General features: G+C 39.7%; 1 protein-coding gene across 1 annotated transcript in view; it reads right to left on the bottom strand.

The window, feature by feature from the left end:
- LOC123753269 (uncharacterized) overlaps positions 1–6917 on the bottom strand; it is a 73328-nt gene extending 66411 nt beyond the window's left edge. Inside the window, exon 1 of the mRNA XM_069336895.1 lies at positions 6879–6917. Coding sequence (XP_069192996.1) covers positions 6879–6917 — 39 coding nt within the window. The remainder of the gene's footprint in view (positions 1–6878) is intronic.
- Between the last annotated feature and the right edge of the window lie 10463 nt (positions 6918–17380).

Below are 17380 nucleotides of genomic sequence, written 5' to 3'. Positions count from 1 at the left end.
ATTTTAAACAATGCTGTTTTTGTTTTTTTGAGATATATACAAGAGTTGTTACATTCTTGTACAGCCACTAGTACGCGTAGCGTTTCGGGCAGGTCCCTGGAATACAATCCCCGCCGCGAAGAATCGTTTTTACAACCAAGTACTCATTTTACTGTTGAGTTAAACAGAGGCTACAGTTAAGGAATTGCGCCCAGTAAATCCTCCCCGGCCAGGATACGAACCCATGACAAAGCGCTCGCGTAACGCCAGGCGAGTGTCTTACCACTACACCACGGGGACTGATAAATTGGCCAAATATTTATGACTGATTGTTGACCAAATTGTATTTTTGCTTTTTTTTCTGCCATGTTCTCCCCCCCCCCCTTTTCCATTTTCTCATATTTTTTTCTCAACACAATTTATACTTCAATCTCAACTAGTAATAAGTTTTAGTCTTAGTGATTTTCCTGCCCGAAACGCTTTGCGTAATAGTGGCTTTAGGCATTGTATGTACTAGCTCTATCTATAAATCCATCAACTTTTGTATCTTACCTTGTATGTATGTACTTTACCTGAATAAATATTTGTAACAATAACAAGAATAACAATAACATCATAGCAGGAAGTCAACCTGGAAGTAACCAACCACAGGTCAGAGAACTACTGAGATTCTGTGACAAATTCTCGCTCAGTCAGCAGATTACAGAACCAACTAGGAACGAAAACACGCTGGACCTGATATTCACGAACAATGAGGAGCTAATCAGAGACATTACTGTCTCAGACACTACGTACTCGGACCACAAGCTTATTGAAGTGCAAACTAACATTAATAACGGTAGTAGGCCCAAGAGAAACAACAAGCGAGAAGGGCTATTCAATAAATTAAATTTTAATAATAAGAGGATAGACTGGGAGGAAATAAACAGGGAACTTACAAACATTCAATGGGAAAATGTTCTAAGAAATAAAATCCTACACAAGGAATAGAAAAACTGACTTCTGAAGCATATGAAGTCTGTCTGAAACATGTTCCTTTGAGGAAAGCCAGAAAGAGGTCCAATGTAGAAAGAGAACGCATACGACATTACAACTATTATTATTATTACAAAAGGAGGAAGAAATTATCGGAAATGCTTAAGCAGACACGACTCTCCATACAGAGAAGAAATAATTTAAACAGGGAGATTGAAGAAATCGAACAGAGACTGAAGCATTCCTATCAGACTGAAGAAAGGCAACTAGAACAGAAAGCAATTCAAGAAATAAAGAAAAACCCAAAATATTTTTTCACATATGCTAAATCAAAAGCGAAAACCTCTGCCAGTATTGGACCTATTCGTATTAGTGAAGGTTCATACACTGAGGATGACAAAGAAATTAGTAAAATCCTAAAAAAGCAGTATGAGAGCATGTTTAGCACTCCGATACTCAGCATGAAAGTGGAAGATTCGGACAATTTCTTTATGAATGATACTCAAACACTTGTAAATATAACTGATATCAACATGAAAGTGGCAGATTTTGAAAGAGAAATTGACAATATGCCCATGCACTCAGCCCCGGGTCCAGACTCATGGAATTCAATATTTATAAAGAAATGCAAAGTGCCAGTAGCACTGGCACTCAGTAAGGTGTGGAGGAAGAGCTTGGACACAGGGGAGATACCCGATGCGCTTAAAAAATCAAAATCAAAATGTTTATTTAGGTAAGGTACATACATAAAAGAAATTTTACAAAGAGTGATGGATTTATAGTTAGGGCTAGTACATACAATGCCTAAAGCCACTATTACGCAAAGCGTTTCGGGCATGAAAAACTTAAATGACTAAAGCTTAATACTAATTGAGCATAAAGAGTAAAATGAAAACATGGAATTTATTTATTTATTTATTTATTTATTTATTTATGCATATACAAGAATGTACATAAGGAATGTGAGGATACAAATATGGTAATTACAGTCTTGTAAAGCCACTAGCACGCGCAGCGTTTCGGGCAGGTCCTTAATCTAAGAAAATTTTATGGAGGTAAATACTTGCAAAATTTATAGACAAAAAAATGATAACAGATTACATGGAATGAAAAAAAAAAGAAGATGAGAGAAAATTATAGGTAAAGTATATTAAAGCACATAGGTAGCTATAATTGATTGCAATGACAGCTTAAAATGGTAGTTGACAACAAATTGGTAGGCACAATACAGCAGAAACAATATAAGATTGATTGCAATGACAGCTTGAATGGTAGTTGACAAAAATTGGTAGTCACAATACAGCATATGGCTAGCACATAAAAGAAGACAGCAATGAACACAATGATAAGGTTGTTTGATATTACATAAAAATTAGGAGATTGGGTAACACTAGGTACAGAGCAAATTTAAAGCTCAGTGTAGGAAACTAAATAGATGAAGTTAGGTACTTTTTGGTTTTGCTTTTAAATAAGGCAAAAGTTTTACAGTTTTTCAATTCACTAGGGAGTGAGTTCCATAGACTAGGTCCCTTAATTTGCATAGAGTGTTTACACAGATTAAGTTTGACCCTGGGGATATCAAAGAGATATTTATTTCTGGTGTGGTGATAATGGGTCCTATTACATCTGTCCAGGGAGAGTTTCAGAGCATGGTTTGCATTTAAGAACAGGGTTTTGTAAATGTAGTTGACACAAGAGAATGTGTGGAGGGAGTAAATATTTAGCAAGTTTAGGGATTTAAACAAGGGAGCTGAGTGTTGTCTGAAAGCAGAGTTAGTTATTATTCTGATAGCAGATTTTTGCTGTGTGATGATGGGCTTAAGGTGGTTTGCAGTGGTAGACCCCCATGAACAGATACCATAATTAAGATAGGGGTAGATTAGTGCATAATATAGTGAGAGGAGAGCAGAGTTAGGAACATAATATCTGATTTTGGAGAGTATACCAACTGTCTTAGAGACTTTCTTAGTTATGTGTTGAATGTGGGTGCTGAAGTTGAATCTCTTGTCTAGGAATAGGCCAAGAAACTTGCCATCATTTTTATTACTGATGTTAATGTTGTCTATCTGTAGCTGAATTCCATTTGATGATTTGCTTCCAAATAAGATGTAGTAAGTCTTTTCGATGTTTAATGTTAGTTTGTTCGTTGACATCCATAAGTGGACTTTTTTTAATTCATTATTCACAACATTATTTAGTGTATGTGGGTTGAGGTTTGAGTAGATAAGGGTAGTATCGTCAGCAAACAATATAGGTTTGAGAATATTAGAGACATTAGGCAGATCGTTTATATATATAAGAAATAGAAGAGGTCCTAAGATGCTGCCTTGTGGCACTCCAACGGTAATTGGTAGAGTGGAAGAAGTTGTATCATTGATGGTTACATATTGGTGTCTGTCACTAAGATAGGATCGGATGTAGTCAAGGGCAAGGCCTCGGATTCCATAATGCTGGAGTTTAAGTAAGAGGTAGTTGTGATTAACAGTATCAAAGGCTTTTCTTAGGTCAATGAAGAGTCCAATCGGAAACTCATTTTTGTCAAGGGCTGAGAAGATAATGTCAAGGAGACTAATGATTGCATCATTGGTGCTCTTTTGGGACCGGAAGCCAAACTGGCAGGGGCTGAGTATGTCGAATTTTACGAGGTAGGAATAGAGCTGTTTGTAAATAATTTTTTCAAATATTTTTGATAGAATGGGTAGATTTGATATTGGTCTATAATTGTTTATGTCCGCCGGATAACCTCCTTTATGGACTGGCGTTACTCTTGCTTTTTTGAGGATATCAGGGAAGGTGTGATACTCTATAGATTTGTTGAACAGTAGTGCTATGGGTGGGGCAAGGGCATGGGAGGCTCTCTTGTACACAATATACGGAATTTCACTGGTGTTCCCTGCCTTGGTTTTTAGAGAATGTATGATGGACACAACATCTGCCGGGCTGATTGGTGAAAGGAGAAGAGAGTTTGGATAGCTGCCTGAGAGATATGTGTTAATATGTGTCTGAGTCTGTGGGATTTTACTGGCAAGATTAGCACCAACCGATGAAAAGAAACTATTAAATTCATTTGCCATTTCTAAGTCAGTTGACGGTATACCCCCATCCTTGTAGAGTTTTATTTGGTTAAGTGAGTGTTGTTTAGTTCCTAGGATACTAGAGATAGTTTTCCAAGTGCTTTTCATGTTGCCTTTTGCTTCATTGAATCTATTCACATAATATGCAAGTTTTGCCTTTCTTATGATACTGGTAAGCATTGATGAGTACCTTTTAGCTACTTCCTTTGAAACTAGGCCAATCCTAACTTTCTTTTCATATTCATGTTTCTTGTTGATTGAGTTGAGAATGCCACTTGTGAGCCATGGATTGTTTAATCTTTTGTCAGTTACTTGCTTGGTAAGAAGGGGACAATGAATGTTGTAGAGGCTTAGAGTTTTGGAGATGAAGAGGTTAGCTAATGAATTTATATCATGGGTATTATTGAATTCAGAATCCCAGTTAATATTGTAAAGTGCCTCTGTAAGATTGTCTAAAGCTGATTCACTGTGTAGCCTAAATGAATGTTTCTTGCTTTTTGGTGGTGTTATGTCCATGTTCGCTATGAGAAAGGTAGGATAGTGGTCAGTTGTTCTGTCGTAGATTATACCAGATACAAGGGGAGCTGTTATGTTTGTCCATATGTGGTCCAAGGTAGTGGCTGATGTTTGAGTGACTCGGGTAGGTTTGGTGATTGTGGGGATTAGCATACAGGAGTTCATGCTGTTAAGGAAATAGTCAACTTGAGAGCAATTTTGTTGACCCAGGTCAATATTAAAATCTCCTCCCAGAATGAAGTGGTTTTTGTTGAGATTGTTGTTTATAATAAGATTCCTTAGGTTGTCTGAGAAAGAAGCTATGTTAGTATTGGGAAATCTATAGATGGCTCCAATAGTCAAAGAGGATTTAAGGGATTTAATTGAAAACATAAATGAGAATGGGAGAATGAGAATGGGAATGAAAATGAATGAAAATGAGAATGGGAATGAAAACATAGCTGAAAAAGCAGCACAAATACAATTCTGTCGACAAACAGCGCTCTTTAAAAAAAAACAGACATTGGAGACTGAAAAAAATGAAGAAAAAGACTGGAGACTGAAAAAACAGACATATGCTTAAAGCAGCAGACATTGCCCCTCTACACAAGGGTGGTAGCAAAGCATTGGCAAAGAATTATAGACCAGTTGCACTAACGTCCCACATAATAAAAGTATTTGAGAGAGTGATCAGGAGTCAGGTCACTAGATTCATGGAAACCAATGACCTCTACAATGCAGGCCAACATGGATTTAGAGCAGGAAGATCATTCCTCTCACAGCTACTTGACCACTATGACAAAATCACTGAGTCATTAGAGGAAAAACATAATGCAGATGTCGTATACACAGATTTTGCAAAGGCATTCGACAAATGTGACCATGGAGTGATTGCACACAAAATGAGGTCAATGGGTATAACTGGTAAAGTAGGATGCTGAATACTCAATTTCCTGTCGAACAGAACACAAAGAGTAACAGTCAATCAAGTAAAATCGAGTCCGAGCGCAGTTAAAAGCTCTGTACCTCAAGGTACAGTCCTTGCACCACTGCTGTTCCTTATTCTCATATCAGATATAGACAAAAACACAAGTCACAGCTTCGTGTCATCCTTTGCAGATGATAAAAAAATCAGCATGAAAATTACCTCTGCTGAAGACATTGATAAACTACAAACAAATATTAACAAAGTTTTCGATTGGGCAGCAGAAAATAACATGATGTTTAACGGTGATAAATTCCAGATACTCAGATACGGTAAAAATGAGGATCTTAAACATAATACAGGGTACAAAACACAATCAAATCTGCCCATAGTAGGAAAACAGCATGTCAAGGATTTGAGAATAATGATGTCCGATGACCTAACGTTTAGGGAGCATAACCAAGCAAGTATTGCGTCAGCCAGAAAAATGATAGGATGGATTACGAGAACCTTCAAGTCCAGAGATCCCATCACAATGGTTGTACTCTTCAAATCACTTGTGTTGTCCCGTCTTGAGTACTGCTCAGTACTCACTTCCCCCTTCAGAGCAGGAGAGATTGCTGAAATTGAGGGAATACAGAGAACATATACGACACGCATAGACGAGATAAAGCACCTAAATTATCGGGATCGTCTCAAAGCTCTCCAAATGTACTCACTAGAAAGGAGACGAGAGAGATACCAAATAATATACACATGGAAAATACTGGAGGGACAGGTCCCAAATCTGCACAGTAAAATAACAACGTACTGGAGTGAACGACATGGAAGAAAATGCAGAATAGAACCAGTGAAGAGCAGAGGTGCCATGGACACAATCAGAGAACACTGTATGGACATCAGAGGTCCACGGTTGTTCAACGTCCTCCCAGCGAGCATCAGAAATATTACAGGAACAACCGTGGACATCTTCAAGAGGAAACTAGATTTATTCCTCCAAGGAGTGCCAGACCAACCTGGCTGTGGTGGGTATGTGGGCCTGCGGGCCGCTCTAAGCAACAGCCTGGTGGACCAAACTCTCACAAGTCAAGTCTGGCCTCGGGCCGGGCTTGGGGAGTAGAAGAACTCCCAGAACCCCATCAACCAGGTACCAGGTATCAACCAGGTCTCTCAAAATTAGCCAAATTCGCTACTTGTAGCACAATCTGGCTACCCTAGACAGCTACTTGGAACATTTGTTCAGAGTAACTGAATCTAAGACAAAATGCGTGCTAGTGGCTTTACAAAAATGTATAACTTCAATGCTCCTTACTTTCATAAACCAATGTACCTTCTTGTATGTATATAAATAAATAAATAAATTAACGCTCTGACGCCGGAGACCAACCGACCAACAACATTCCGCCATTTGCTAAACTTCAAAGTCATACGCTAAACTTCAAAGTCATACGCGGGGGCTGAAGCGTCATGGCGTCTGGTGGAGGTTCGCGCAGCGTCTCTCCTGCAAATATTGACGATACCTTTGAGGACACTGGGGAACCACTGTTGCATGCCACACATTTAGATCATGAACATCACCCGGTCTTAGAAGAGGATCTAGATGGAGTTTTCCTAGACAGCAAACATCACAGCAAGGCAAACAGATTGGAGGCGAAACGCCGCCAACTTACAGAGGTAAACAGAGACCATGCCGGCACCACGCGGCCTCAGTATCAACCTCCACAGCTCAACCAAGGTAGGCTAAGTTCTTCTGATTTGCAAACTTTCATCATTGCCTTTGATGGCGAAGAGGAAAATGTGTTCAGAAATAGCCGAGCACAAAGTATCTTATATAATGCCATTCCCAAGATATTCGGGATCGATGTGCACAATATGAGACCAAATAAACAGAAAAACCTGATCGCAGTGGACCACAAACATGGCGAAGAACTAAAGCTCTCAGACATTACTGACATCTGTGGCCACAAAGTCAAGTGCTATAAACCACTAGGGGACCGATTAACAAAATATGTAATCCGATATGTTGTAGACATCAGTGTAGACGACATCAAAGCACAACTTGAGACACATGACATCCCGATCCATGGAATCAAAAAATTTATGCGAAGAACAAACGGAGAACTGAGTGATACAGGCACTGCTCTGCTTACCTTTCTAGACTACATCCCCCCTGAGAGGATTTGGTTAAATGGCTTCCTCCATAAACTAGAGGTGTATATACCACGTCCCACTCAGTGTTTTAAATGTAAAGGTTTTAACCATACCTGGAAAGGCTGCACCAAAGACATTAAATGTGGGAAATGCTCTGGTTCCCATTACACGCAAGATTGAACATCAGATACACTCACCTGCTCAAACTGTGGTGGCGACCACGACATTACATTCAAACAATGTCCTTCATACATAGCAGCAGCAGCAAAAACTAAGGTTCTCCCTACCAACAACCTGCTATACAGTAGTGCACTGAAACAACCAAACACAGCCCATCATCAAACACTACCTCACACTCAAACACAGCCTTTGCTTGTACCTGATATATCTGTCACCGACACTCCCACAACCCCAGGGTCCAACCATCCCTCACAAAATGCACAACTGAATCCTGATCTTGTTGAAACTCTTGTCACTCGCATTGAAAATGATCTTGTTGAAACTGTTGTCACGCGCATTGAAAATGCACTAGAAAAGACGCTGGACCGACTGCTAACTAAATTCTTTACACAAGTAACACAACCCACTCCTGAGGCTGACCCAAAAGACATCCCATCAACAGCTACAGACACTGACATCCGCCCAAACAAAGCCACCATTGCTGGACACACATTGTTTGAACAGATGATAGAAAAACTCATAAATAACTCCCTAGCACGCCTTACCAAAATCATTCCACAGGCTGACTTGCCACAAACCCAAACCGCCAGTACCAAGAGTAAGGCACAGCCCACATCCACATCTAGGTATCCAACACGTACTACTACTGGCATGCCAAGGAAAACAGACACATCCATAACCCACACATCCTAAATGGCTCCCCTAACATTCATGACTTGGAACGCAAAAAGCATTAAAACATCTCTCACAGAACTTAAACAATTCCTTTACTCATCCAAACCGGACTTAGCTTTCATAACCGAATCCTGGCTCACCCCTAAACAAAATCCTATTTTTAAAAACTTTCAGATGCAGAGACTGGACAGACCAAACCGTATGGGTGGTGGTATTTTCCTCCTAACACGGAGTAACATGACATGTAAACCTGTAACGCTTACACATTTTGTAAATGGTAAGCTAGAAATTTTAGCATGCCTAATACCCTACAATGGTACACACATATCCTTTCTGGGTATATACAACCCTGGAGGCACAATGAATTTAAATGAACTAGAATTCTATCTAAACCAACTACGGCACCCGATCATTGTTACAGGTGATCTCAATGCTAACCACCCCACATGGAGTAGAGGTACCCAAAATACTGCAGGCACCGATCTGTACAACTACTTAGACACTACACCATATATTCTTCTTTCGCCGCTCTACCTTGCAACCTACTTTAACTACAGAACCAATTATGAAGCCTCATTGGACATCTGCTTTGACTCTGCACACTTTCAACAAGAACTACAGTTTCATACTGGACCAGATATTGGAAGTGACCACAAACCCCTCATTATAAAATTTACTAACTTTCAGCCACCAACCCACCCCCTAACGCTCCCCAAATGGAACATTAAGAAACTAGATAAGAAAAAATGGGCTGATACTGTCTGTCTCCCAGATACAGACGATGTAGACCCCAACACGCGACTGTCCACAATCACCTCGGCCATAAATTGTGCAGCCACCCAAATGCTCAAGAAAACTTCAGGACATAGGTCCAACAAACCACTTAAACCGTGGTGGAACGCGGAATGTGCACGAACAGTCGCTTTACGCCGACGAGCCATACAAAAACAAAGACGTCAACCCTCCCTACAGAACTGGGTTAATCTCCGGCGGGCTACAGCAGAAGCCAAAAAAACCATACTGGCAGCAAAGCGAGCATCATGGGCAAAATTTTGTGATAGCCTCAAACCCACTACGCCACATTCAAAAGTCTGGGCTACATTTAACAGCATTAAAGGTCGCCCAACATTCCCTTCGTTCCCCCTGACGATCAACGGTTCACTCTGTCAAACACCTCAGGAGCGGACAAATGTTCTTGCTGAATGTCTTAAAGTTACCCTCTCAACACCCTTCTTTCATGCCCAAGAACTCCCCCTCAGACAAGAAATTGACCGTGCCATACTGCTACCCATGCCTGGCGTCGACAACATATACACCTTAAGCGAGCTACAATTAGCCTTAACCCGCCTACCTCTTGGCAAGGCACCTGGAGAGGATGGAATTCCATATGAACTCATAAAACATCTCCCATCAACTGCACATAGTACTCTCCTAAACTATTACAACCTATGCTGGACTCACGGAAATATTCTCTCACAATGGCAGACCAGTATTATTCTTCCGTTCCTTAAACCAGGAAAAGACCCATCCCAACCTGCGTCATATAGACCTATTTCCCTACTATCATGTCTCAGTAAAGTCATGGAAAGACTAGTACATACTCGCCTCCAATGGTATCTAGAATGTAATAATATTATACCGTCACTCCAAGCTGGATTTCGACCGCAATGCTCCACACTCGATCAAATACTTTGCCTTGAACATGAAATCCGCACCTCTCTCAGAAGCAGTAAATATTGTCTTGTTGTCTACTTAGACCTCAAAGGAGCTTTTGATAGCATTCCTCATACTTGCCTCCTCGCAAAGCTTGCGCGTTTAGGCGTACAGGGAAGATTACTTTTATGGTTAAAATCTTATCTTACGAACAGGACCTCTAATGTCTATATACAAGGCGAGTTTTCCGATGACATCCCAATACAAACGTGTGTCCCACAAGGCTCCATACTAAGCCCAACCCTTTTTGCTGCATTCTTAGCAGATTTGCCTAACACCCATCCTGTTAACCTCTCGGCGTACGCCGACGACTTAACATTGTATTATTCAGACAACGCCTTACCTAATACAGTCTCAACAATGCAAACAACACTTGATCACCTCATAGATTGGACACAACAATGGGGCCTTCAAGTTAGTACTACCAAAACCTAATATACAATTTTCACTAAAAAAAGACTTGTTCATCTACCCACCCTCACAATACACAACACTCCCATCCAACACGTACGAGAACATAAATACCTTGGCATGCACTTAGACTCGCCCTCACTTACCTGGACAGCACACATTCAACACCTTAAACAGACGACACAACCCCGACTCGCCATACTGAAAGCCCTCACTGGCACCACCTGGGGAGCACACCATAAAATCCTGCTCCGTTTCTATACAACCTACATTCGCAGCCAAATAGACTATTGTTGCCAAGCATATGCATCGGCTGCGCCTACTAACCTACAGAGCCTAGAGGTCATCCAAAACAATGCCATGCGACTTATATGTGGCGCAATGCGTTCCACTCCTATCCTCGGACTTTACGGGGAAACGGGCCTCACAAGCCTAGCCACCAGACGAGACATAATGTGTGCCAACTATCTGTCACTCAGTACCACTGCTCACCAGACACACCCATACAGATCAAAAATTAACCCAACAGTTAACCCACATAACCCCCGCTTCCCAACCAATCACTCACAACCTTTCCTCACACGGGCTACAAATAACCTCAATATAGACCTCTCTCTACTCCAAAACTCGGAAATCCAACTTACTGTTCCCCCTATTCCACCCTGGCTTTATACAACTCCTAATACAGCAATACAACTCGAAGACAACATTCCAAAGTCTGCACCAAACTCAGCCATAGCCTCAGTCTTTCTCTCAACAATGAAAAATTGCTACCCAAATACCACAGCGATTTATACAGATGGATCTCGCATCATCAAGAACAACGTACCCTCGGTCACTAGCGCTGTATGGATACCGGAATACCATCTCAAGCAGGGATGGCGGTTACCAAACCAACTATCTGTTTTCACAGCTGAATTATATGCCTTATATCAAGCTCTCCAAATAATCACAACATTACCAGTCGGGACCTATACAATCTGCAGTGACTCCAAGAGTGCGATTCAAGCAATTACGTACTCTTCAAAAACGTGCAAGGAGTTTGTTTACCCATGTCTTCAACTTCTTCATGAACATCGATTGAACGGTTATGATACCTCTATCCAATGGGTCCCAGCGCATTGTGGTATTCTCCATAATGAACTAGTAGATCAACTAGCCAAAGCAATGCACAACACACCTCACATTACCTGTCATCCAATTCCCCATGTTGCACGTAAAGGAGCCTTCAAAAATACCATCACCCAAGATTTTGCGACGAAATGGAAAACGTCATGCTCACCTTTGTACTATGGGTCCATTAAAAAGAAATGGGAAACTTGGAAACATGTCAGATATAAAAGCAGAGAAATTGATATAGCGATGACCAGATTAAGGCTGGGACACACCAAACTGGCAGCACACAGCTCTAAGTACAGAACAGACATCAACGAACTCTGCATCCACTGTCAGGTGCCTGAAACAATCGAACACTATCTCCTACATTGCTTCCGACATTATAGTGCCAGAGTAAATTTCAAACAAGAACTTATCTCACTTAAAATACCCTTTACCATCGAGCATATATTAGGAGGCGGTGACCACTCGTTACAAGAAAAATACCAAATAGTCAAAGCACTGGCTAAATATCTCCAATTGACCAACAAATTGGGTCACATCTGACCCGCGCCACATTTATACCTGGCGCCACCAACAGCTAAACACAGAAAACAACTGCCTCGTCGCAACACCAAGGATCAGCTGACGCCATAAACACAACACACCGCCCTACGGTGCGGCAAGTCTCCCTCTAACACACACCTCTGTTTTAGTCGCCGCTCCTCTGTCTACAGCACAACGCAACAAGCACTTTTGAAACTCTTATCATCTTCAACATAAACGCCTCTACCAACATCTGAACTGGTGCAGTCATCGGGAGGACAAACCCTTCATGCAAACTGCACCTACTATCAAGAAGAAGAAGAAAATCATACGCTCCTGTCCTGACCCAATTATCATCAATACATGTCACGTTTGGAAGGTTTCTCCTTTATATACTGATAAATAAAGTAAGTGATAATGACTGTACATTAATTTGTTATTTGTAAAAGTTGGCAATGGCTTGAGAAGTCTGGAAATGTCCAGGTGTTCCTCCGTCCAACTTCATCTGGTCAAGATTGTCATTATTGCTTGATAACATTGGATGTGTAAATATTTAATTAAAAATGATCTGCTACCAGAAATTTTAGCCAAATATCCCCAGTTTGCTAACTGTAGGTAGTAATTAAGTGATTGTAACCTATCAAACTGTTGGCATTCTTTCTAAGATCAGATATTATGTACCGCGCCCTGCCCTGGTGACTCTATTACTCCTTCGTCTATCCATATCTCAACTATGGTATTTGTGCTTGGGGTTCTACTACCCAAAATCATTTACGTCCTCTAATTACTCAACACAAAGCTGCTATTAGGACAATATCCAACTCTGGCCCCAGACATCACTCGGTACCCCTACTCAAATCTCTGAATATGTTAGACATTAAGTCACTGCACATTCTCTCATGTGTATTATACATATATAAAACGCTAAACTGTAATGCCAATCCTGACCTCAAAAGCTTCATAGAAGGTTGTAACAGAACCCATGAGCACCACACCAGAAATAAATACAGTTTTGATATTCCTAGAGTACGACTTAATCAAACTAGAAATGCTCTACAAATCAAGGGACCCAGATTGTGGAATAACCTTCCCAACCATGTTAAAGACTGTACCTCTCTCAACCAGTTTAAGATAAAAACGAAGCTACAGTATTCCTAATAAATTCCCTGTAACCTACCTTACCCCTCTAATGTCATCCAATGTCTGTTTTTTTTTAAAGAGCGCTGTTTGTCGACAGAATTGTATTTGTGCTGCTTTTTCAGCTATGTTTTCATTCCATGTTTTCATTTTACTCTTTATGCTCAATTAGTATTAAGCTTTAGTCATTCAAGTTTTTTATGCCCGAAACGCTTTGCGTAATAGTGGCTTTAGGCATTGTATGTACTAGCCCTAACTATAAATCCATCACTCTTTGTAAAATCTCTTTTATGTATGTACCTTACCTAAATAAACATTTTTATTTTTTATTTTTTTTATTTTTTATTCACCGCTGCCCACTGGATGGGGGGTGGTGTGCAGGACAAACATATCAATTGTGACACAAGCTCTCCACACGTCAGTTGCTTAATTTAGAAACTGTACTTGTGGTCGATCTCGAACCCATTGTTGATGTGACGACTTATACTGAATTTTGTAACTAGCTCATCAAGATTATAACTTGCTTATTTTATTTTATTTTTATTTTATTTTATTTATATATATACAAGAAGGTACATTGGGTATGTGAGAATACATTGGATAGTACAGTATTTACATTCTTGTAAAGCCACTAGTATGCACAGCGTTTCGGGCAGGTCCTTAATCTAGCAGATAATTTTAAGTAGGTAATTTCAATCAGAATTGATAAATGGTACAGATACATTAAAAGAGAAAAATGAGATGAGAGAGATAAGTAGGTATATTAAAGCATATTGTTATATTAAAGCTCTGATTGATTACATTGACAGCTTGATTAGTAATTTAAACAAGGGTTAATAGACACCATACAGCAGATTGATAGCACATATAAGACAGCAATGATCACAATGGTAAAGATGTTCAGATTGGGTACATAAAGATTGGGAGACTGGGTAGCAAAAGATACAGATAAACAAGATTTATAAACACCATACAACAGATTGGCAGCACATATAAGAAAACAGCAATGATCACAATGGTAAAGATGTTCAAATTGGGAACATAATGGTTGGGAGATTGGGTAGCAATTGATACAGTGCAATTTTAAGGCAAAAAGTGAAAAACTATGAAGATGAAATTAGGTACTTTTTAGTATTGATTTTGAATGATGTAAAAGTTGGACAGCTTTTCAATTCAGTAGGGAGTGAGTTCCATAAACTAGGTCCCTTTATTTGCATAGAGTGTTTACACAGATTAAGTTTAACTCTGGGGATATCAAAGAGATATTTATTTCTGGTGTGGTGATAATGGGTCCTATTACATCTGTCCAAGAAGAGTTTCAGACAAGGATTTGCATTTAAGAACAGGGTTTTGTAAATGTAGTTGACACAAGAGAATTTGTGGAGTGAGATTATGTTTAGCATGTTTAGGAAGTTAAACAAGGGGGCTGTGTGTTGTCTGAAAGCAGAATTTGATATTATTCTGATAGCAGATTTTTGCTGGGTGATGATGGACTTGACGTGGTTTGCAGTGGTTGAACCCCATGCACAGATACCATAGTTGAGATAGGGATAGATTAGTGCATAATATAGAGAGATGAGAGCAGAGTTAGGAACATAACATCTGATTTTGGAGAGTATACCAACTGTTTTAGAGACTTTCTTAGTTATGTGTTGTATGTGGGTACTGAAGTTGAGTCTCTTGTCTTGGAATATGCCAAGAAACTTTCCATCATTTTTATTGCTAATGTTTACATTGTCAATCTGAAGTTGAATTGCATTTGTAGATTTGCTTCCGAATAGGATGTAGTAGGTCTTTTCTATGTTAAGTGTTAGTTTGTTGGTTGACATCCATAAGTGAACTTTATTTAGTTCATTATTAACAACACCATTTAGTGTATGTGGGTTGGGGTTGGAGTAGATGAGGGTAGTATCATCAGCAAACAAAATAGGTTTCAGAATGTTAGAGACATTAGGCAGATCATTAATGTATATAAGAAAAAGAAGAGGTCCCAAGATGCTGCCCTGTGGCACTCCAACAGTTATTGGTAGAATGGGAGAGATTATATTATTGATGGCTACACATTGGTGTCTATCACTAAGATAGGATTGGATATAGTCCAGTGCATGGCCTCGGATTCCATAATGATGGAGTTTACTTAAGAGGTAATCGTGATTAACAGTATCAAAGGCCTTTCTCAGGTCAATGAAGAGTCCAATTGGAAACTCATTTTTGTCAAGAGCTGAGTAAATTATATCAAGGAGACTAATAATTGCATCGTTGGTACTCTTTTGAGAGCGGAAGCCAAACTGACAGGGGCTAAGAATGTCGAATTTTACGAGATAGGAGTAGAGCTGTTTATAGATAATTTTTTAAATATTTTTGATAGTATGGGTAGGTTCGATATTGGTCTATAGTTGTTTATGTCTGACGGATTACCTCCTTTATGAACTGGCGTTACTCTTGCTTTTTTAAGGATATCAGGGAAGGTATGACACTCAAGGGATTTGTTGAACAGCAGAGCTATAGGTGGCGCAAGGGCATGGGAGGCGCTCTTGTATACAATGGATAGGATTTCACTGATGTTCCCAGCTTTGGTTTTTAGTGAGTGTATGATGGACACAACATCTGACGGGCTGACTGGTGAGAGGAGAAGAGAGTTTGGATAGCTGCCTGAGAGATATGTGTTGATATGTGTCTGAGTCTGTGGGATTTTACTTGCAAGGTTAGCACCAATCGATGAAAAGAAGCTATTAAATTCATTCGCCATTTCTAAGTCAGATGACAGTGTAAGGCCATCCTTAGAGAGTGTTATCTGGTTGTGGGAGTGTTGTTTAGTTCCCAGGATGTTAGAGATGGAATTCCATGTGCTTTTCATGTTGCCTTTTGCTTCTTTGAATCTAGTCTCATAATATGAAAGTTTTGCTTTTCTTATTATACTGGTAAGCACTGACGAGTACCTTTTAACTACTTCCATTGGAATTAGGCCACTCCTAAATTTCTTTTCGTATTCATGTTTTTTGTTGATTGATTTAATTATGCCACTTGTGAGCCACGGGTTATTTTTTCTTTTATCAGTTACTTGTTTGGTAAGGAGGGGACAGTGAGTGTTGTAGAGGCTTAGAGTTTTGGAGAGAAAGAGGTTAGTTGATGAGTTTATATCCTGTGAATTATTAAATTCAGATTCCCAGTTAATATTGTGGAGTGCATTAGAGAGATTGCCTAAAGCTGATTCACTATGTAGCCTGAATGAAAGTTTTTTGGTTTCTGGTGGTGATGTGTCAATGTTTGCTATGAGGAAAGTAGGATAGTGGTCAGTTGTTCTGTCATAAATTACCCCAGATGTAAGGGAGCTGTTATATTAGTCCATAGGTGATCCAGGGTAGTGGCAGATGTTTGAGTGACTCGGGTGGGCTTGGTGATTGTGGGGATTAGCATACAGGAGTGCATGCTGTTACGGAAATAGTCAACTTGAGGGTTGTTTTGAAGACCAAGGTCAATATTGAAATCACCTCCCAGAATGATGTGATTTTTGTTGAGATTGTTATTTAAGATAAGATTCCTTACATTGTCAGAGAATAAAGCTATGTTGGTATTAGGAAATCTATAGATGGCACCGATTATCAGGGAGGATTTAAGGGATTTACTGGAGAACTTGGCAAAGGTATATTCACAATAGTCGTCTCTATCACTAATGACACTATTGCAGATGAAGGTATCTTTGTAATATATTGCTGTACCGCCACCTTTTTTATTAGGCCTGCAGTTATGAATGGCTTTATAAGCAGCTAAATTGTAGAGTTGGGTATAGTCATTACTTAGCCAAGTTTCTGTTAAAATGATGAAAGATAATTTAGTACCTAGTGCTGTGAGTAGTGCATTTATATCATCAAAATGTTTACCAAGTGACCTAACATTTTGGTTGTAAACTGATAAGCAGGTGCTATTTAGGAGTTTGTTTTTTGCAAGATTTGCTGTGTAATACCTGCAATAATGATGATCAATGTACTGATTTATGTGGATATGGGACAGAAGATTTCGATCA

Source organism: Procambarus clarkii, chromosome 37, assembly GCF_040958095.1.
Source record: "Procambarus clarkii isolate CNS0578487 chromosome 37, FALCON_Pclarkii_2.0, whole genome shotgun sequence".
Taxonomy (NCBI): Eukaryota; Metazoa; Arthropoda; class Malacostraca; order Decapoda; family Cambaridae; genus Procambarus; species Procambarus clarkii.
The sequence above is the reverse complement of the archived record's forward strand: the minus strand, read 5'-3'. Positions and strand labels throughout refer to the sequence as shown.